Below are 22,200 nucleotides of genomic sequence, written 5' to 3'. Positions count from 1 at the left end.
GAGAGTGATAGATGTTGTCTTCCTGTAGCTGTGTTTTCAGGTAGAAACACAGCTACATTTATGCTATGGGTCATAAATGTGGAAAACAACCTAACACTGGTTCAATACAGTCGAACAAGGCTTACACAGCCTCTATCAATTGATTAAGTAGGGTTTCAGAATCATGTGAACAGTTTCTGGAGTTAATACCCACTAATCTCACTTTACAAAGCTAGTAATACAATTCTTACGCAGACAGTTTAGAGGAGGAAGTATACCATTATCTAAATAAAAAACAGCACATCTGCTCCCATTACAGATAACTGGTTCAGAGATGTTATGACATATTTACCAGTATCTAAATATAAACATGAGTAAAAAAAAAAAAAAAGTATTGTCAATAGACAATGTTGATTTTTTTTTGTCTTAATTACTAGATCAGGCCTGGACAAAATGTGTCACTCCATGTGTTGAGAAATTTCAAGCCCCAGCATGTTTTACCAGCCAATAGCTGTCTGGTACTTGCCTTCTTGATTTTCTGACTTCAGTGGGCCATTTACTTGGATATATGATATGTCTCCTGCAAATTCCTACAACACTCATCTGCCAGAACCTCGCATCAGGAGGAGGAAAATTGAACAAGCCATACTATGAATTTTTGTGTACTAACCTAGGCAGTAGTGCAAAAATAGATGCAAAACATTACATAATAGCAACAGCTGCATTTGTGTCGGCCAGATCAGTGTTTTCTATGATAATTAATGGCTGGCTGGCATACTGAAAGAGCCATCAAAGAGTGACTGTTTATGCTGTGGTTTGGCCCCTTTGTCTCATGCCTATGCCTTTTTAATGTATTTTACCTTTATCTCTCTCTTGTTTGTGACTCACTGTTTATTGTACTGCCCACCACTTTATTCCCATCTTTCCATGTAGGATTCAAGACCTACTTCGTCCTTCCTAATGACTGATACATCGTTAGTGCAGCCTGTGTGGCAGAGATAGTAGGAAATTTTCTGATTTTTGTCCCTATCTGTATCCCAACCCAACTTCAAATTGTTCATAAAGGGTTTTTTTGCTCTGAAAATGCATGTATTGCATTGTTTGTGAACGTGGAATTATATAGTTTTTTCATATTTTCTGTTTCAGATAAAAGATTTCCTTAATCACACAGATGATGAACAAGATTTTAAAAAAATAATGCAACCCATTTGTCATGAATTAAATTTTACCAATCAAAAGGTAATGTATAATATATAGTAAAAATTTGTATTTAAGTTGTTTAAAATCTGGGGGTAAATGTATGAACCTCCGGATTCTTCAACTCCGGCGAGTTCAGCGTCTTCAGCGCTTAAATTTAAAGCGGCGCTGCCTTGTAAAGGGAAGTCTCCCTTTACAAGGCAGCGCCGCTTTAAATTTAAGTGCGGAAGACGCTGAACTCGCCGGAGTTGAAGAATCCGGATGTTCATACATTTACCCCCTGGTGTCTGAAAAATAAATACTTTCGCAAGCATCATTTCTTTTCTGGCATCAAACTGTTAGCATAACATCAAGTAAGTTACTGATTTCACTACTTGAGAGGTCAATCAACATTTGCAGTGATTTATCACACAGTGATTCATAACCAGCGCAGTAATCTTTAGAATCGCTAGGCTTTTATTATTAACAAGTTAACCCGTGCATGATACTCATGCATTCTAGTCAAATCAAGCTACTTAAGGTGTTAAAAAGGTTCTTGTCATGCATTTGGGCCTAGCCCAGGCCTCCTCAGGGGAAGAGCGTTACTTCCCGACGTAAGCGCCCTTTTTTAACGTGGTTTTGTCCACATGTCACCACCTCATCATTTTTCTCCATCACCTCATCCTTCATCTTTATCGCCACATCTATCCAGATGTCTATCCAGGCACGGGGATCTCTCTCAGCGGTCCTGAGTATCACACTCCTCTCGCTCTGTCACCCCCGGCAACCACCAACCACTCCCCACTGTCACCCCCGGCAACCACCAACCACTCCCAACTGTCACTTCTCCTTCAAGAAATATATATATATATATTTTTAAATCTTTATAAACACTTTTAACAATTAACAAACTAAATTAACAAATTAAAAACATCTTAGTATACCAAATTTCAGCCCTTTGAGGTTTTTTTTCCACACACACTAAGAATTTAGTAGGTCAGTGTATAACTCCGCCCAGCAGGTGGCGCTGCAGCTTGGTTTTATTTTTTCCACACACACACAGACAGACTAACACACGCCACTAAGCATTTATATTATAGATACTTACACTGAATCACTCTTACAGAAGTAGCAAGTGTTACATTGGTATTGCAGCACTACTATTCAATTTAACATGCCATGCACATTAATTAATCACACCGCATCATATTGCCAAGGTTCCCAAAGCGGTTAGTCTCCTCCCTACCCGTGCAAAGCAGCCCTGTGCAAAATAAAACTGGGGTTCTTCCTGGCACCGTTTGGGCAATGGGTGCCAGGCTAATGGTGTAAAGTGTTAAAATCATTAAGTACAAGAGCCAGCATGCTCATTACTGCAGGTGGCTGCCAAGCATGCTGCAGCAAACAATTGTTTACCATTTTATTAAACTGCAAAATCTAAATTGAATCATCTGCTCCCCGAAATATTCCAGAGGGATTCTTCATCCATAACTGAAAATTAATAAAAAACATAAGTGTTTAATACAACTGTCCAGCCGCTAAATGACATAGGACAAAAAGAAGTTGGACAAGACTCATGTCATCTATCTAAGTGTAGTGTTATGTTCCACATAAGCATCATCTTTGCTCCTGACCCATCCATATACAAGCATCTACAATGTAATGTACTATATTATTACACTACGTTATCTACCAGAGTGTAGTATTCTGCGTAGGAAACATTTACCATACCTACTATATCTGATGACACTGATATAATACAGCTAAATGACATTGAACTGAATGAAGCCAGAGAAGCCATGCATCCACCAATGTACTGTTATGAGCATGACATATCTTTTCTCCAGATGTGCAGTACAATTTAGTGTAATATTACAGTGCCTGTTATGTTATGCTATGTGGATAACTATTTTTTCCATACCTACCGTATATGATAGTGTACAGTGTTATCTATAAAAAAAATATATTAATATTTTCATTTCATATAAAAAATAACTCAATGGTTATCAATGTAATATGAGAGTAGTGTTGTAAAGTTTACATTACTACATGAATTAAAAGTTGGTTTAAAAAAAAAAAAAAAAGTGTTAGTTCAATTAATCAACTGGTTAACAAATATAACTGTGCCTTTTACATCATATAGGTAAATTAAATGAGGGAATGTTTCCAACAGTAATTTAAATGGCTTCTGTAAATACTTTAATACATACAGGGTGTGATGTAGAATTACCGTAAAATTACAATAGTACACTGTCTTCACAAATGTATTATCTCTTTATAATTGGGGAAAGATGATTATGTGGGCACAGAGCTGATCTAAAGTACATTCATCTCTAACTGACATCCACATGCCACTATGTCTATCTGACTTATTATGACAAATGTATTTAATATACGCAATTTAAGAAAATCAGATATTTAGACATTGAATAAAACTAGAACTGTTATTAACAAATAAATTATAAAGACCAATAATAACCATAGAATTAAAAAATAGAAAAAATATATATTTTTCCGCAAAGAACATATTTCACAACCTCTAGTTTTTTGACACGTTTTCTGCCTTTGAGAAGAAGCAAACTATTAATTGTAACAATATAATATTTCTTGTTGTTTTCTTAATATAACATGGTATACTGAAACTACCCAGTTCCTCCAGCATGGTTTAAAAATAAAATTATTATATTATTTGTAAAGGGATATGGTCAATTTTGTTTTATTCTTTGTATCCTATGCATTTATGTTCTGTCTTTTAGCATTGTTAATTTATTATTCTTAGGGGCATATTCAATTGTTTACTTTTTCCGCCACGGAAAAAGTATTACCGTTATTTCGGTAATCTAAGCCGGATTTCAGCTCGCAGCTCCCTGAGCCGCGAGCTGAAATCCAGCGTGAAAAGTACCGCAATAGCGGTATTTACGCGCACTATTACCATAATGACGGTAATAGTGCGCGGGGCGCGTTACTTTGGGCTGTAACGCCAACAATTGAATATGCCCCTTAGTCATAAAACCACAAATTGATAATGGCCTGTTGCAAAATGTCATGTTGTGTTATTATTTGAAAAATCACATTACAGCCTGTATGTACACTGTTATAAGAAATTTAAATTTTATTTTTATTTTTTTAAATTGTCTTTTCTCTTTTTATTGTTGTATATTCTATTAAGTTCATTTAATCGCTACCAATAAACAGTCCAATGCGATTATTGTGGTTCCAACGCACAAAGATATTTAATTGAAAAATATAGCAGGATTTACAATAAGCCATCATAACGCATAAAAGATATTACAATAAAGCAGTAAAAGTATAAAAACCGAATACATTACAGTTTTGCTAGTTCTTCACCTGGGCCCAGGCCAATGTAGTTTTGCAGTCAGTAAGGTAAAGAGAACAATGGCCCAGAGACACCCCCAGCCAACTGTACTTATCTATGCTTATGGTGCTGCTGACATCCATAAGGGTGGGAACTTCCTGTAGAGTGAGCAGGGAAGCTCTTTGTCTCACAAGATTGCCAAATCTTTTGATACTTAGGGCTCCTCGGCTTGCGTCCTGTCCGGGAACTGAAAGCAGCTATCAGTTCCCTTCCCCAAACCAGAGGTGGATTAAGGCTCAGGCGGCCCAGGGTATTTAAGAGAGCAGGGCCCCTATTATGTAATATGGTTATCATTTTAGACAAATACACAGGCACTACTGTAAGAAGCACACAGTTCTGCCTTCACAAGCAGAACGTTGTGGAGCGGGACATACCTCCCAACTGTCCTTGCAGTCGGACCAAGTCCGGACTAACTGAGACAGTCACCCAAATTCAGGACTGCCCCACCAGATTCAGGACAGTTAGCAGACTGTCCTGCTCTCTCTTACCTGTCTTGGTAAGTTTCACCACTTGTAGCAGCTGGTTTCTTTAGCTCAGTTCTTTTTTTGTCTTGATCCTGGAATATTGGATGCCCTATTTTGAAAGAAAAATGGGTACATGAGATTTAGAAAACTCCAACCAGACCCCGTGTTAAAACAATAGCACTCTCGTTTTATAATTAGGCCTCCCTCCAGTCCCCACAATAATAATATTCACATTTAATAAGTAGACATATGTCCCTCCAACCAGCCCCAAAATTAAATTAACAGTATACTCATTTAGTCAAAATATATTTCCCTCCCTCCAAACAGTCCCAGCAATAAATTAAATAGCATTAAAGTTTAATAAATATAGCCATATTCCACAACCATCCCCGGCAATAAATAATTTATAATCACATTTAATAAATAGCCCTCCTCCCCAAAATAAGCCCCCTATTCAATTGATAGCCCTAAACCACCCCAGCATTAAATTAAATGTTCCTTCACCTCACCTTACATAATTAGCCCACACCTATTATTATTATTATTATTATTAATTTTTATTTATAGGGCGCCACTAGGTGTCCGTAGCGCCTTACAGGGACAAACAAAATTACAATACAAGGTGAGACAGCACAGAACAGTAAACAATAATCAAAGTAACTCAGTGAGCTCAGGGCACAGCTAGAGAGGTGGGGGAGGGGAGAGGGGTAGGTCCGCCAACAGCGGCACCTAGGAAGGAGGGCACGGAAGAGAGGGTTACCCCCAAGGGGAATAGGAGGGAGCGAGAGGGGACGGGGGAAGGGGTTCCTCGAGGAGGAAGGCTAGGTAGCTGGCGAGCAAAGTTAAAAGTGGTGGAGACAGGAGGAGAGAAGACCCTGCTCACCTACACTCCACCATTAAATAGCCTACCTCCCACACTATATTAAGATCCTCCCTTTCCTCACATATTATATTAAAACACTGTGCGCACACACGCATGTTATATTTAAAATACTGCGGACACACACGCACACTTTATGAACATGGGGCCACACACACACACACACACTATAGCAACATGGGGCCACACACACACACACACACACACACTATAGCAACATGGGGCCACACACACATACACTATAGCAACATGGGGCCACACACACACACACACACTATAGCAACATGGGGCCACACACACACACACTATAGCAACATGGGGCCACACACACACACACACACTATAGCAACATGGGGCCACACACACACTATAGCAACATGGACACACTGACTTACCTTGTTACATCCGATCCAGCCATCCGCATGCCTGCCCGAGCAGCAGCACCTCCTTCCTGCGTGCTTGTCAGCGAACGGAGAGTCAGTGACATCCCGCCTATGCAAGTAGTCACATGGGACGGCACCTGTCACGTGATTACTTGCATAGGTGGCATGTCACTGAGTCTCCGTCCGCCGAGCAGCGCGCAGGGAGGTGCTGCTGCTCAGCGGGCATGCGGACCGACTGATCTAGCCATCGGCCCTTCTGCCATTTGCCAGATGGCCAGTCCGGCCCTGCCCAGAGAAGATTGCTTATATGCAGCTTAAGTTTACACAAAAAAACACTGATTGTGTCGCTATGTACACAGATAACACTTAGAAAGGTCTTCATTGGTCCAGGGTTCAGGACAATCCAGTATAATGCAAATCATAGGTCAGTTCAAATTATTCTACTGATAAGGTGTGGCCAGCTCACTCCAACAGCTGAGCACATGTTGTGCCTAAGGGAACTGCCTAATCCAATTTTACCAACATATTCCAAACACAATATAATTTTGAGCATTAATCCTTTATCTTCCATGACTAGCGAGCGCTTCGCAGATAGTAGCAGATTCCTGATGGTAATGTGCAGATCAAAATGACACTAAACATGATACATTTCCTATATCCTGAGCCTTACATACCTTTACTATAATATTACTTATGTATAAATAATCTCTAATATATTCTTACTAATAAATAAATGTGTATTATTTACAAGTGTAAGAGCGAATGCAAATGTGTGTGTTATTAATCTGTGCGATTGGGTCATAATACGCAGCGTACTAATTGCAATTGCTCGGTAAAACAATATTAATTAATCTGGTTTACTTCATCCAATTATTTGACTTTCACAATTCTTTATTTAGGGTAGAGCTTTAGTAACATGAGCTATTTATGCAAATGCTAGAAATTGCTAAAAAAAAAATGCTATCTGTATTAAAACCTTTGTAAAATGTGTGGGTAAAGACATGTGGTGAATTGTGCATTTCCTGTTAATGGGATGCATGATCTTGGGGTAGAAGAGAAAGAATTGTGAAATGGGCCCATTGAGTAAATATAAGCTGCTTCTAGGCTACTTGTTTGCACATGTAAATTTTGAGAGGGGGATTAGAGTGTTTTGGAGAAGGAGTGGCTTATTTGTATCGGTATAGTTTGTAATAGGTAGCGTAGCCAGGGCATAACGTTTTATTTTAATAATGCTTACTATAGACATCCAAATATAGTTTGGAAGGTCTCATCTTTTAAAGTTAGCCTCAAGCACTTTTGCTATGGATAGAAATTGTATGATGAATAATTACTTGATAATTTAATAGCTAATGTGATCTTCCTGCTACTTAAAAGGTCACTTTTGAAATTGAACAAGTGACTAAATACCTGGAATAGTTTTAATAAATTAGGGAATGAGATGCATCTGCAAATATCTCTGTTTTGACTTCCAGACTATTACATCTGGATTTTTTTCAAAATGGAATTTGTTAGACACCCATATGCTCAAATATAAGGAGGGGGGGGGAGGGTGGATCTCTCTGTGGACCTTCAATTTTTTTTTTAATGGATGCCAGAAAGTATCACTTACTTTTACTGTATTGCCTCCACTGTCTTAATGTTGTCCCTTACTTTCCTGAGTGGGACAAAAATAGCTTGATCTAGATATATTAAAGCAGGGTAGGCTCTTGAGGTCATTCATCAAAATGTTTGTTTATCATTTTAAATCTACATTCAACAATGAGATGGAACATACAGTCTAAAACTTTCTATAACACATGCATACAAACACTAGTCATTCACATCAGTCCATGCCTCATTGGAACATACAGTCTAAACTTCCTAAAAGACATGCACACAAACATTAGAGTCAATTGTATTTTTTTTAGTCGGTAGCCAATTAACCTTACTGTATGTTTTGGGAGTGTGAGAGCCTGAGTACCTGAAAGAAATGCACACAAACACAGTAAGAACATACAAACTTCACACAGAAAGGGCCCAGGTTGGGAAACACACTCGTGACCCCAACCTGTGAGTCAGCAATGTTGATCATTGCACCACAGTGATGCCCAATTGTTATGTTTGGGGTCATCTCGGTACTCACCTGATGCTAGAATGTCCAGGTATAGTTAGGTTTTGTAGTAGTTTAAGATCAGATATTCTCTTCATTCATGCAGAGGGCTCTAGCTTTTTTTGTTGTTGTTAGCGGTAACATTTTGGCAGGATCACTCATGGACACAAGCCCCTCTCTTGTTTGCTCAACTTGAGACCTACACCCTAAATCAGAGAGAATACTTTTATTACAAAGCCAAGTCCATAACTTTTGAATTAGGTGTGTGGGAGAATGGGCAAACCAAAGTATCTGCCCAACTTATATTTTGGGTGATCTCAGTACTCATCAGATGTTAGTTAACAAGACTCTTTGTCTTCGGGTATGCAGGAGGAGATCCCAATAAAAATAACAAGGTGCCAAGACGAAAACATGGAGGGAAAAAGTTGCACCTCCAGTCCTGAAGAGCTATCACTGCAACTTTGTTTCTGCCTTGTGCAAAATATACATATTTGGTATATCTATCATCAACAGTAGTAGGTTACATTTTGGAGTAAATTTCCAGGGTGCTGTTAATTTCCCAAAAGTAGCTTTGAGAAAAATCAAAGATATAACAGCAATTTTTTTTTTACCTATTATCCAATAAAAAAAATAGTAAAGTTCATAAAATAAAAATATATTTATTTCGGTATTCTACCAAAGGAAGGCCCTATCTGTCTTGAGAAAAACATTGTATAAATGCATTTGGATAGACTGAAGAAATGGAAACTATATTTATGGTGAGTCTACAAATCTCAAGAATGAAAACATTGATCGGATTATGATTGGGTGAAAACCCTCCTTCTAATAAGTGGCAAAAACAGAAGGTTTTTGTAGCAGATTCATGAGAATACCTTCTGTTTTACGAAAGCCATTAAAGTATTATAAAAGTTAATCAATACAATTAATCTATGTGATATATTTGAGTATCAATAGAGATAATACTGATGAAATAAATTACTGAAGTAAACAGAGTTGTACGGAGTGAAGTCTCTATAATATATGAGGTAATGTACTCTTACTATAAATTCCAAGGGTATTAGGAGTCACAGAAATGTTCCATGATCATATATGCTTTTATACAGGTCTTGGAACTGTGAGTTGACTTCTAGTATTCCCAATAATTTACAGTAATGAGTGCATTATTACTAACACATTGTCTGTTTGTTTGTTTTTTTTATAAAAAGTGACAACACAAATATTTAGCATTTTTAGTATTTTCTTACATTTGTTTGTATTTATCATTTCTTTTGATTAACATACACAAGCAAAATCTGCAAGTTACGTAACATTTCAGAGAGTGACCTCAGCCCCCGTCACTTTGTACAACAAGCTGTTTTTTTTTATTCTTTATAGTTACATTATATCAGTGATTTTATTTATCCCATATTGATTTCTATTTAGGAGCTGAGAAGAATTGAAAATGTATTCAGTGCAGCACTGAGCAGATATTACAGTGAAGATGAAAGGATAGACATGGTACCTTATTTGCTTCCACAGTAAGTTTTTTCAATTAGTCTCGCTGTTCCTAAACTTCTGTACAGATAGAATTATATAAAGTTACTAATAGCATTCACTAATGTATTAGTAAATGATCCAGGAGCTCAATTGAATTAAAGAGATTTTCTTTCCTTTGGGCAATCCACTGCTGGAAGGTAGGTCTGAAGTGGTTGGCAGCAGAGGATAATACTTAGCTTGCACTCAGCTGTTTAGCAAACAATACAAATATAACTAAATATATATTGTGACTGTATCACTATTAAATAACTTTTGGTAAAAAATTATTTAAAGCAAATAGCGCAGGGCACTTATTTATGTAATTGCATTTGCACTTATTTTTTAATATTGTGTATATTGTAAGATAGGAAATCGTTATTTCTGAGAAAGAGGGGAAGAAATTTCGTCTCTTGTCTAACCTTGCTATAGGATATGCCTATTTCTGATGTATATATCTGATACAATGAGCCTGTGTTTACCAAGCCTTTGGTGTATTGTGATTTGGGGAAGTGGCTTGTTGTGGGTCCTTTTGTTGTTCTCTGGAAATGTCTCTGAAATAAGATCCAGGAAATCACAGCAAGGTTTTTAAGAATTTCATAGCTTAGTATAAATATTAGTGGCTTTGCAATGTATGTAAATCAATGTTTTGGTAAACGGGGTTACATCCTGATTCTAAAAATAGCCTATATAACTGTATAAAAGATGAGCTGTGTGAGCATGTAATGTATTATTCTGATGTTCCATCTGACCTGACTACTGATACCCTAAATCAGTGGGGCTGTCCTTGTCAGGACACTTGAGCAATAAAACATCACTCTGCTTCAAAGACCTGCTTGACAACTTCTTCAATATCGCTGTGACCTGTCAATTAGACCCTAAAATCTAATCCATTCTCCGGCTGTCTCTGCGGTTTGGACCCAAGCTTTTCCAGTACCACCGCTCTGCCTGCTACCCATGCAGCCCTGTTAGTGTGATAGGCCAGAGGGGATCCATTCACATCAACCCGGGTCCATAGTAAGAGGTCCGAAGTTACCAGCCCAGGTACCTCAGCAACGAGGTACACTAGCAGCGTCCGTGACCCAGAAGAAACGTGGAACTGAGCGCCATAAAGGAGTTCAGTGGTGGCAGCAGGCCCCTCCCACTGCGGCAGGAGGGGCATATTCGGGATAACGAAAAGGAACAGTGGCAGAGTAAGCCCAGCCGGTTCCCAGCAACAACAGACAGGGTGGCATAGGCGGTCCATCCTGTCACATATATAATATAAATATATACTATAAATATAAACGCCAAACAACTTAAGTTCTGTTTTGAAACTAACATATATAGAATACATCCCAACATGTAACTGTTATTCAGTATGTGACAACTTCATATTATGAGCACGTCTACCACTTAATAAGCATTAGACTGCTCCCAAACACATGTCCTCTAAAAATACTAAGAGATATTCTGTATATATATCTAATATGTACTCAGTGGCATGGATTCAACAAGGGTCTGTAAATTTTACTTATAAATTCTGGTCTTTGGTTCACATGATACCATCAAGAAGTTGCTGCAGATTTGTCGGCTGCACATTCATCCTGCAAATCTCCTGTTTCAACACATCCCAAAGATGCTCTATTGGATTGAAATTGTGTGGCTGTGGATGTCATTGGAGTACACAGAACTTACTGTCATGTTCACAGGACCAGTTTGTAGATGGCCTGTGTTTGTGATGTGGCACAATATCCTGCTGAAAGTAGCCATTAGAAGATGGGTAGACTGTGACCATAAAGAAGCACATGGTCAGGTAGGCTGTGACATTTAAACCATGCTCAATTGGTATTAAGCCTAATGTGTGCCAAGAAAACATTCCCCCACTATTACACTGCCAGCCTGGACACAAGGATTCATGTTGTTGTTTGTGCCAAATTCTGACGCGATCAGCAGAAATTGATTCCTCAGAACTTTTTAATTGTCCAGTTTTGCTGGGCCTGTGTTTCTGTAGCCTTAGTTTCCTGTTCTTAGCTGAGTGGAATGAAACCCGGAGTGTTGTTCTTCTGCTGTAGCCCATCCACTTCAAGGTTCAACATGTTGTGCATTCAAAGATGCTCTTCTGCATACCATTGTTGTAACACATGGTTATTTGAGTTACTGTTGCCCTTCTGTCACTTTTAACCAGTGTAGCCAATCCCCTCTGACTGCTTTCATTATCAAGGCATATTCACGCACAGAACTGCTGCTCACTGGATGTTCTTGGTTTTGTGCACCATTCTCTGTAAACTCTATATTAAACTATAAATTAAAGTTATATATATTTATATATATATATATATATATATATATATATATATATATATATATATGTATATATATATATATATATATATATGTGTGTGTGTACATATGTATATATGTGTATATACTTCATAAATTGATGTTTTGGAACTTGTACGGCTTGTTTAAAGCAAAGACCCGACCTAATTATTATTTGCTATATAACTTTTCGATAGAGGTCACATTAGCTTCCCCCTGTTTCATTTTGAAAAAAGGATGTAAATTATGTTATATTTAATATATTATTAAAATACAAATATATAATTTATTAATATATACAATCTATATTAATAAATGATTATATATTGTAAATATATTATATATTGTATAAAATATTATATACTATATATTAAAAAACAATGAGTTGTAAAAGTATTCAACCCCCATAAAGGTCAAAAGAGTTAGCTGTCTGTATAACAAATGACACAGATTGTTCCTGACAGTATTTTTATTGTAAGCTAGTAGGCTCTGAAACACATTTCAAACTTATAGTTCATTAATTGTCTGCAGATTTTTAAAAAATAAATAAGTAAAATAAAAAATTGAAAAATGCAGTTGACTTTTAAGGGGGGAAATACTATTGCAAGCCACTGTGTGTGTCTGATAGATATATATATCCTATAGATTGTAAGCTTGCGAGCAGGGTTCTCTTAACTTTCTGTCTGTATGTATTACCCAGTATTGTCTTATTAATGTTTGTTCCCAATTGTAAAGTGCTACGGAATCTGCTGGCGCTATATAAATACACGTTGATGATGATTATATATATATATATGCGGTTTTATATAAGAAAGCTCATATTTTAGTTTTAATTCTCCTTTTCACAAAAAAGATTTATAGGAAAAGCTATGACTACTAAACTTATGAAGTCCAAAAGAAATGTGAAAATTGTTTGATGCGTTAATCTATACAATCAATCTACTTTATTTACAGGAAAGATGATTCTGGGGGTTATGATTCTACGACAAAATGTGTTGTGCATTTGAGATATGGTGGCTCCTTCCAAGCCAGAGTGGAATATTTTGATGAGAAAGAATTACAGAATCAGTTGTTTGAGCTGGTGTCATTGGAAAATGGTAAAGTATTATGGTGATGATGATAATGTATAGCACACTTTTTAAACTCTTTATTTGTTACAAGAGGAAACAGCATGGAAAAGCAAACAACAAGTAAAAACCAACTGTTTTAAGACAACAAGATCTCCTCTTATTTTACATTTTTATAGTAGAAGGAAGGGAAAGGAAAGAGACAGGAAACAAAGTGGCATAAGGAGGGGGAGCGGGGAGGGGGAAGGGTTGGGAAAGACAGGCATGTATATCACCATACCTATTACAAAGAAGATTATAAGCAACATATCTAGAGATTAACGACCTATGAGAAAAATAAGAAAATAAAAAGTAGACGGCAAGACATATAAATCTCTTACCCATGGCGCACGACGACCAACCTGGAGGATCCGGAGACGGCCCGGAGTCTATGTACCATTAGAGGACGAGAGAGCCAAAGGGGGTAAACAGCTACGGCTTACCTGGAGATACCACGGGGCCCAAACCTTGTCAAAGTTGTATGATTTATCGTGAAGGTAGCATGTGATACTCTCCATGCTTGCGATATGCCAGACGTAGTTCCGTAAGGCCTGCATAGAGGGAGGGTTAGGATCTTTCCAGTGTTTAGCTATTAGGGATTTGGCAGCAGCCAGTATGTGGGATATCAGCTTGTTGGAAGGGGCGCTCTCATCAGCGAGAGAGAAGGAACGACCAGGGATCCTTAGTGATCTGTTGTTCAGATACGGAGTTAATAAGTGCCAGAACCATGTTCCAATAAGGGATTATACGGGGGCAGGTCCACCATATATAAAGCATCGTGCCTCTCTGACCACATTCCCGCCAACAGCTCAGAGTAGCAGTGGGAAACATTCTAGACAACCTATCTGGGGTATAGTACCACCTATAGTACAGCTTGTACGCAGTTTCTTTAATAAGTGTGGATATTGAGCTCTTGGCAATCCCCTCTCTGACCTCCTCCCAGCAAGACTCATCCGGAGGGGGGCCCAGAGCTCTCTCCTATTCACGTTCATGGCGCCCTGGCGTGTCAAAGGATATCTCTATTAGCCAGTTATAAATCCTCGACACCATCCCTTTGGTGAGTGAGGAATGTAAACACATGTACTCAAAGGGAGTGAGGGGCCTAAGAGTGTCAGAGGCGGGCAAGGACATAGCGAAGTGTCGGACCTGGAAGTACTCAAAGAAAAGGCGGGCAAAAAGATTCAAACTTATGCTGGAGATCTGAGATAGAGGCCCACGTTCCATTAACCACCAGGTCCGAGACCACACGTATCTCCGCACGTTTCCAGAGTTTAAATTGCTGTGGCTGGCCACCTGGGGGGAAATGCAGGTTGCTCCAGAGGGGAGATAGGGGAGGATAGTTTGTGCATGAGCCGGGAGTCCCATAGAGACAAACAAAATTTGAGCGATTGGAGTAAGGAGGCCCCCTGTGGCCTGTCCAGTCTGGAGAGGCCCCAAAGGGATGACAAGGAAGGGACTCCCATAAAGTGGGTTTCCAAGTCCATCCATGCTACAGTCCGGTAAGGGACATAAGTAACTGCAACCTGGGTGAGATGGGCCGTCAAGTGATAGTGTTTAACATCTGGAAAGCCTCTTCCTCCCCGGGCCCTGGGCTGTTTAAGTACTGCTACTGAGACTCTCTGGGGGCTTGCCATGCCAGACAAATTTGAGGAAAAGAGGAATGTAAGTCCCGAAACACAGAATCCGGCACCTTCACCGGTAAAGTCTGGAAGAGGTAAAGAAGTTTGGGGATCAGATTCATCTTAACAGCAATGATCCTCCCCAGCCACAATATAATATAGCTCCTCCATACTTCTAGGTCTTTTTTGATTTTAATGAGAAGGGGAGGAAAATTCTCTCTATACAATCGGTCATAGGAAGAGGTGATATAGACCCCAAGATACTTGATCTTGTTCGCCTGCCAGCGCAAAGCAAAATTAGCCTGTAGGGTGGCACGGAGAGGAGGGGGAGCGTGCAGGAGCATGGCCTCTGATTTAGCAAAATTCATTTTATAGCCTGAGAGAAGACCATATTCATCGATGAGCCTGTATAGGGCGGGTAAAGAGTCTTGGGGGTTCGTGAGAGAAAGCAGTATATCATCCACAAAGAGAGAGATCTTGAATTCCTGGGGTCCCACCTCCACACCCATTATCAAAGCCGACTGCCTAATCATTGCTGCCAAGGGCTCTATAACCAATGCAAAAATTAAAGGAGATAGGGGGCATCGCTGTCTCGTCCCATTGGAAAGGGAGAGCAGATCTGAAAGCGAGCCATTAACCAATACCCTAGCGGTGGGAGAGTTGTAAAGAGCAGATACTCCCATCAGGAATTCAGACGAGAACCCATACGTCTTCAGAGCGTGAAACATGAAGTCCCACGAAATCCGATCGAATGCCTTCTCAGTGTCCAAAGAGAACATCAGAGCTGGGAGACGTCTCTGATTAATTATTTGAATTATATCTATTGCTCGACGGGTATTATCTCTGGCTTGACGACCTGGGATAAAACCCACCTGATCATAATGGATCAGATCTGGAAGGACTGTATTCAAACGAGTGGCTAATAATTTTGCATAAATGTTGACATCTACATTAAGGAGGAAGATAGGACGGTAGCTTGCACAGTCACTAGGGTCCTTCCCCTCCTTGTGTATAACTACTATACGTGCTTCCAACATCGATTTAGGGAATGGAGCTCCTTGCAAGACAGCATTGAACAGGGTGCGGAGGTGGGGGACCAGGGTCCGGGAATTTTTATTATAATAGGCTGCGGTGAAGCCATCTGGGCCCGGGGCCTTAGAGGCCTTTTGTGCTTTAATAACATCCAGTATTTCCTCTGACGAGATTTCTTCATTTAATTGTTGGGCCGACTCGGAGAGAGTGGGGAGGTTCGCTTGTTTTAGAAAAGCTTTTATGATTTCAGCTGGAGGGGTACTTCCAGGATTTGAGCTATCTAAATTATATAAGGCAGAGTAAAACTTCTGAAACTCTCGTCCTATTTGATCAGGGCTGTATATGGGAGAGCCCGAGGCCGATTTCAGGGTCGTAACATTATTTTGGGAAGTTTGAGCCCTCAAACGGGTGGCCAAGATCCTGTGTACTTTGTCTCCCTTCTCGTAAAACGTTTGCTTCAGCCGTTTCAGGGCCGCGGCTGTGGATTCCCGAGAGGAGGAGATTCAAATCAGAACGTACTTTTAGAAGTTTGTTCAAAGTAGCTTCATCTGGGGAGAGTTTATGTTGTCGCTCCAGAGTCTGGAGTCTGGAGATGGATAGATAATGAGGTGCGCTTATGAATTGTTAATTTCCTACTGCGTGAAGCCATGCTAATCAAATGACCCCGTATCACCACCTTATAGGCTAACCAAGGAGGTCGCGGGGGGCATGTCTGGAACGCAATTTAGGGGAAAATATTCATCTAAAAGATTCCGCAAATCAAGGGTGAGTTGCGAGTCATGCAGGATGGTGTCGTTGAGGCGCCACGTAGCAAGGCGGGAAACTATATCAGCGAGATCAGCAGATATGGGGGAGTGGTCAGACCAGACCATTGGATGGATGCAAGCTGCCTGAAGTTTTAGGGATAGATCGCGGCTGAAGAGGATCATGTCTATTCGCAAATAAGATCCATGAACCGAAGAATAGAACGTATAGTCTCGGGACGAGGGTTCTCTAATTCTCCAGGAGTCAAAGAGAAGATGATGAGAGAGGAGGGACGCCAAGGCTTTGGATTTACGAGACTCCGAACTGCCAGCGGGGGCAGTCGCGATAGAAGATCTATCAACAGTGTCATCTATTACAGCATTAAAGTCCCCGGCCATAATCACTTCTCCCTGGCGGACCTGAGAGAGCAGGGAGTCTAAGGAAGCAAAAAATGAGCGTTGGTTTTGGTTCAGGGCATACAGATTAACTAAAGTACACAAGGTATTGTTGAGTCTTCCCACTAGGATTAAAAAACGGCCATTCGGGTCGGAGTGGGATGTCAACATCTCAAACGTTACATGAGAAGCAAAAAGAGTTGCTACGCCCCGCTTTTTCTGTCTAGGATCGCAAGCATGGAAAGTAAAGGGATATAGTCTGGACTTCAATTCTGGGTGGGAGTGACGAGTAAAGTGTGTTTCCTGAATAAAAACTACATCGGCCGTGTGTTGTTTAAGTGTGAGGTAGAGTGTTGTGCATTTTTGTAGGCTGTTCAAACCTTTGACGTTCAGGGAGAAAATCCTAAAAGTCATCACTTAGGAGAAGAATGGGCCGCCTCAGGTCCTCCAGCGAGAGTCAGACGAGCTAGAAGAGAACAAACCAGATACATGGCATTAGCATTGCAGTAATAAGTACAAATAAAATCAAAAAGTGCCTGAGGGTAGGAAAAAAGGAAAGGGAGGGACAAGGAAAAAAGGGTGGTAGGGAAGTGGACTGGACCAGTGTGTGGGAGCACATCTGGGCCACAATGCCGGCCAGGAAAAATGGGGTCACAGAAAGGCCGGGCAAGGGCAGTAACCCCATTACAAGGACACGGTCAGGAATACGGGTAAAGGTCCTGTGATCCCAACTTGAAGAGGTGGACGGCCACACTACCCCCACGCCAGGGTCAGGTCAGCTAGAAGGAGAGGTATGTGAAAGGGGAATGTCGTGAGAGGTAGGAAATAACTTATTTTGGCCTCGCAATCCAATAAAGCAGCAAAGAATAGGGCAGAAGACCAAATTCTAGAACAGTTAAAGAAAATAAAAATAAAAATAACCCAGAGAAACAAAAAATGACACAGCAAAAACACCGAATCAGTAAGAAACAAAATAAAACCTACAATCAATTTTTAGTGGTACATCACTCCTTCTTATCTACATGAGAAGGGCCGAAAAACAGCGGCCCGTCGTGTAGAGAGAAGGGACAGTGAACAAAATAATTTCTAGTAAGCAAAACACAATAAGGACGTATCAGGGCGGTGGAACAGTGGGCGGAGGTTTGGCGGTTCTTGTCACATTCGTCCACTCAGTAGTTGGAAGCTTTCTTGGTAGGGAGGGTGAGACCAAGGAGTCAGGATCTGAGCCTTGTGTCAGGGGGTTAGTGAGGGAGGACGGGGCAGGAAGTCCCAAAGTCTCAAGAAGACGAACAGCGTCCGCCACTGTCCGAGCCGAGTGGAGCTTGTTATGGTGCCAGACGAGGATGCGAAACGGAAATCCCCAGCGGTATCAGATGTTGTTATCGCTGAGAATCGCTGTCACTGGTTTTAACTCACGTCTCTTGAGGAGGGTGATCGGGGCAATGTCCTGGTAGATGTGCAGGGAAGCATTATCGAAGGAGATTGCATCAGATTTCCGAGATTACCACAAGATCGCCTCCTTAGTAGTGTTATAATGACATCTAAGGATGATATCCCCAGGCTGAGAAGGTTCCTGAGACCTAGGGCGTAGAGCTCTATGTGCTCTATCCAGGAGAAGTTGGTCTTCTGGAGTAGCAGGAGTTATATGCGCAAAGAGTCTTTTCAGGTATTGGCCAAGGAGGGATTGGTCAACTTCCTCAGGGATGCCTCTGATGCGCAAATTATTGCGCCAAGCCCTGTTTTCCTGATCTTCGTGCTGCTCCCGCATGCAGGCCATATCCTGTTGGAGGCGGTGAACATCTGCCGCTGTGTCTCGATGGGAGGTGACGACTTCATCCATTTTGGTTTCTAGGTGATCCATCCTATCCCCGATGGCATGCAACTAAGCTGTGAGGGAGCCTATCGCTTATTGGACTTCAGTTTGGACTGCCTGCACCGATCTCCTCTATACGAGTCAGCGGAGTGGAATCCGAGTCTTTGGAATCAGAGTGAGTCTCGTGGCGTGGAGACGAAGCGGTCAAAGTCTTTGCTTCTGTGTAGGCAAATTTCTTAAGGCTCTGAGGGAGGTCAGAGCCGCCCGTCTTCCTGGTCCCTTTTGGCATCGTTTACTCAGGGCGAGTGCCACAGATAGATTAGACAGGATGTACCAATATGGAGGATTCTGTGTATAGGATAGAAGAGAAAACAGTATCACGACATTCCAGGTTAGGACCCTAGCCCATGGGCCATGCAGAACGTCACAGTTTAGTCCATATTGTGGGTCACATTACATCAGGACTGTGCTTAGCTCCATAGAAATCTGAAATAAAAGCAGTAAGCAGGATGCTATCAGATATTATATGAATTGTATAGCTGTAGCAGTGATCAAAAGGGTGTAATATCACAGTTCAGAAATTCAGACTATAATCAGATCGATACAAGTGTGTCCTGTATTCAAGCTGGGCGATCACAAGAAGCACTCACGTCAGAGAGATGTCGGTGAACACAGGTAAGCCAGAGATTTCTTAGTGAAGCTCAACCCCTCAGGTTAGACAGAGTGGAAATCCACAGCCTCCTCCCCGCAGATGACCATAGGCAGAACAGGTCCCCTTCAAGGGCTGTAATCAGCTCACCGTCTGCCCCCGAGTCCAGCCTCCATTCACAGGCAGTTTCCAGGGAAAAAGTTCCGAAGGGGAGAGGGTCCAGAGTCAGTGCTGGCCCAAATACTTTTATAGGAGGTCTGAGGAGAGGGACCACGCTAGCCGCTAGATGGCGTCCCGCCGCTGGTAAAATTGAGGCTCCGGCTTTTCAGATCTGCACAGGCCTAAACAGCGCCGAGTGGGTCAGATGCCCTCCAGATGCCCCAGGAAATGTCAGGGCCGTAGCGGAGGGCGCCGGTGGGGAAAGGAGATGCTCCAAGGTAGAGGCTGGCAGGGCTGGAGATGGCAGGGAGCCCAAAACAGAGGCGAGCTCCACGGAGCTCCAGCAAAGCGTGGCTGACCGAGATAGCTGCCAGACCACGCCCCTGTATAGCACACTTTTATGTTTTATTTACAGTAAATTATAATGATGTTATTAAATTAAATTATATTATATTTCTGATAAAACAAAATACAGTTCAACTATAGCGCTCCTTCCGATCTGCTAAGTACATATGCACAGGATCCCACAAAATCCAAAAACACATGAACAAATAAAATAATATGTACAATAAGCGCTCAAAGATGTGTACATAAAGATGAGTAGAGCTTCTCACTCATATTCTCGCAGGTGTATCAGAGAACCATGTAATAAATAAAAATGCAGAATAATAGTGCAGATCAATCAAGTTGAGTACTCAAAGATACACTATGGGGTGTATTCAATTGACGGTGTGATCGCCGAAAATCTAGCGCTCTAAAAATATTACCGTTAATACGGTAATCCTGGGCGTAAAAACCGTTAATACGGTAATTTATTCGCTGGATTTCAGCTCGCGGCTCAGGGTGCTGCGAGCTGAAATTCAGCGAGTAATTACCGTATTAACGGTAAAATTTTTAGAGCGCTCGATTTTCGGCAATCACGCCGTCAATTGAATCCTCCCCCCAAGAGTCCTAAAGAATGTCCCAAGATTGAACTGAAGACCTCCAGATAACCAATACACTAGAGAAGCCCTTTTTCTCCCATTTTCTTTAAGATATCCTGTGGGAGTCAACTATATATAGAGATTCTACTGGGAGGATCAAGTATATCCATTATACAGTGCTGTGGAGAAAGAATATACTCTGTAAGCATATAGCACACAAGGGAGTTGGTGGTGTGAGACACTATATTGAGGATAATTCATTCCTTTCTTTCACCGCTGGTTATCTGGAGGTTTTCAGTTAAATCTTGGGACATTTTTTGGGACTCATAGTGTATATTTGAGTACTCAACTTGATTGATCTGCACTATTATTCTGCATTTTTATTTATTTACATTGTTCTCTGATACACCTGCGAGAATACGAGTGAGAAGCTCTACTCATCTTTATGTACACATCTTTGAGTGCTTATTGTACGTATTATTTTATTTATATTATATTTCTAACATATATAGATATAATTCAGCAATGTTAAAAAGAATAAACAGCACCAGTAAATAAGTACAAGTTGGTGTGCTTTATTATATTATTATTATTAATATATATATATATATATATATATATATATATATATAGGGTTCGGATTCTCTGAAATCTGACAGATCCGAGTTCTGGTGTTCCGAATAGAACCAAAAAATGTCGGATCTCTTGAGTTTTGGATCAATATTTTCTTATATATATTCCTCCCTCGTTTTTTCATCTGCCATTTTAGGACAGGCAGCTTGCGGGGAGGAAGGCAGCTGGCAGCAGGGGCTGGCTGGGCCGGGGTGCAGGGGGGCATGTGCCCCCCGTGCCGTACCACAAAAACCTATTTTGGGCCGGTCTCTATTTTTTGGTGGCCGGCCCCTCCTCCGGGATCATGATGTACCAAGTACCTTAGCTTCAGGGAGGTCATAATCCTTAAGAGCAGAATATACTTGCATCCCGTGCTTATTTTATATATATATATATATATATATATATATATATATATATATATATATATATAGATAGATAGATATAGATATTTATATATATTATTAATGTACCCTGTTTTTCTGCTACCTTTTTCTGCTACCTCCCCTAATAAATAGTTTTATTCCTTCCTGTATTTCTCCAGTTACAGATAAGAGGTACAAAGTATAATTATTTTTAACTGGTTTACCAATATGTGTTCAGTAAATTATTTGGATATCTGTCATTTGTGTTGTTCTGTTTATTTTAATTTTTTAACATTATTGGAAGCTTCCACATTACTTGCTCGGCAGAGGTAAGACAAGTAGACTACAATAAAACCAACCACTCAGAAACAAATTATCATGAAAAATGGTATACTGATTGTGATGATTTTTGCAGAATCAGAAGAAACAAGACCTGATATTGTATATGAAAGAATGAAGGAGAGATCTCGTCTATCACTGAAGGCCAGATATTCCGCTTTGACTGACAATGATGAGGTATTCTATTTCTATTACATAGTTTTGGGTTAGGATGAATAAAGTCGTCAGGTCTTCATTATTAAAATCCATAGTGCAGTGGTTTTTAAGCTGGATTAATTGTTTCCCAT

General features: G+C 40.4%; 1 protein-coding gene across 1 annotated transcript in view; it reads left to right on the top strand.

The window, feature by feature from the left end:
• LOC142136838 (uncharacterized) overlaps positions 1-22,200 on the top strand; it is a 166,380-nt gene that overhangs the window by 64,392 nt on the left and 79,788 nt on the right. The window contains exons 6-9 of the mRNA XM_075194705.1: positions 1,126-1,218; positions 9,767-9,861; positions 13,112-13,254; positions 21,990-22,090. Coding sequence (XP_075050806.1) covers positions 1,126-1,218; positions 9,767-9,861; positions 13,112-13,254; positions 21,990-22,090 — 432 coding nt within the window. The remainder of the gene's footprint in view (positions 1-1,125; positions 1,219-9,766; positions 9,862-13,111; positions 13,255-21,989; positions 22,091-22,200) is intronic.

The sequence above is a fragment of the Mixophyes fleayi genome, chromosome 1, assembly GCF_038048845.1.
Source record: "Mixophyes fleayi isolate aMixFle1 chromosome 1, aMixFle1.hap1, whole genome shotgun sequence".
In the NCBI taxonomy this organism is placed as follows: Eukaryota; Metazoa; Chordata; class Amphibia; order Anura; family Limnodynastidae; genus Mixophyes; species Mixophyes fleayi.
The sequence above is the reverse complement of the archived record's forward strand: the minus strand, read 5'-3'. Positions and strand labels throughout refer to the sequence as shown.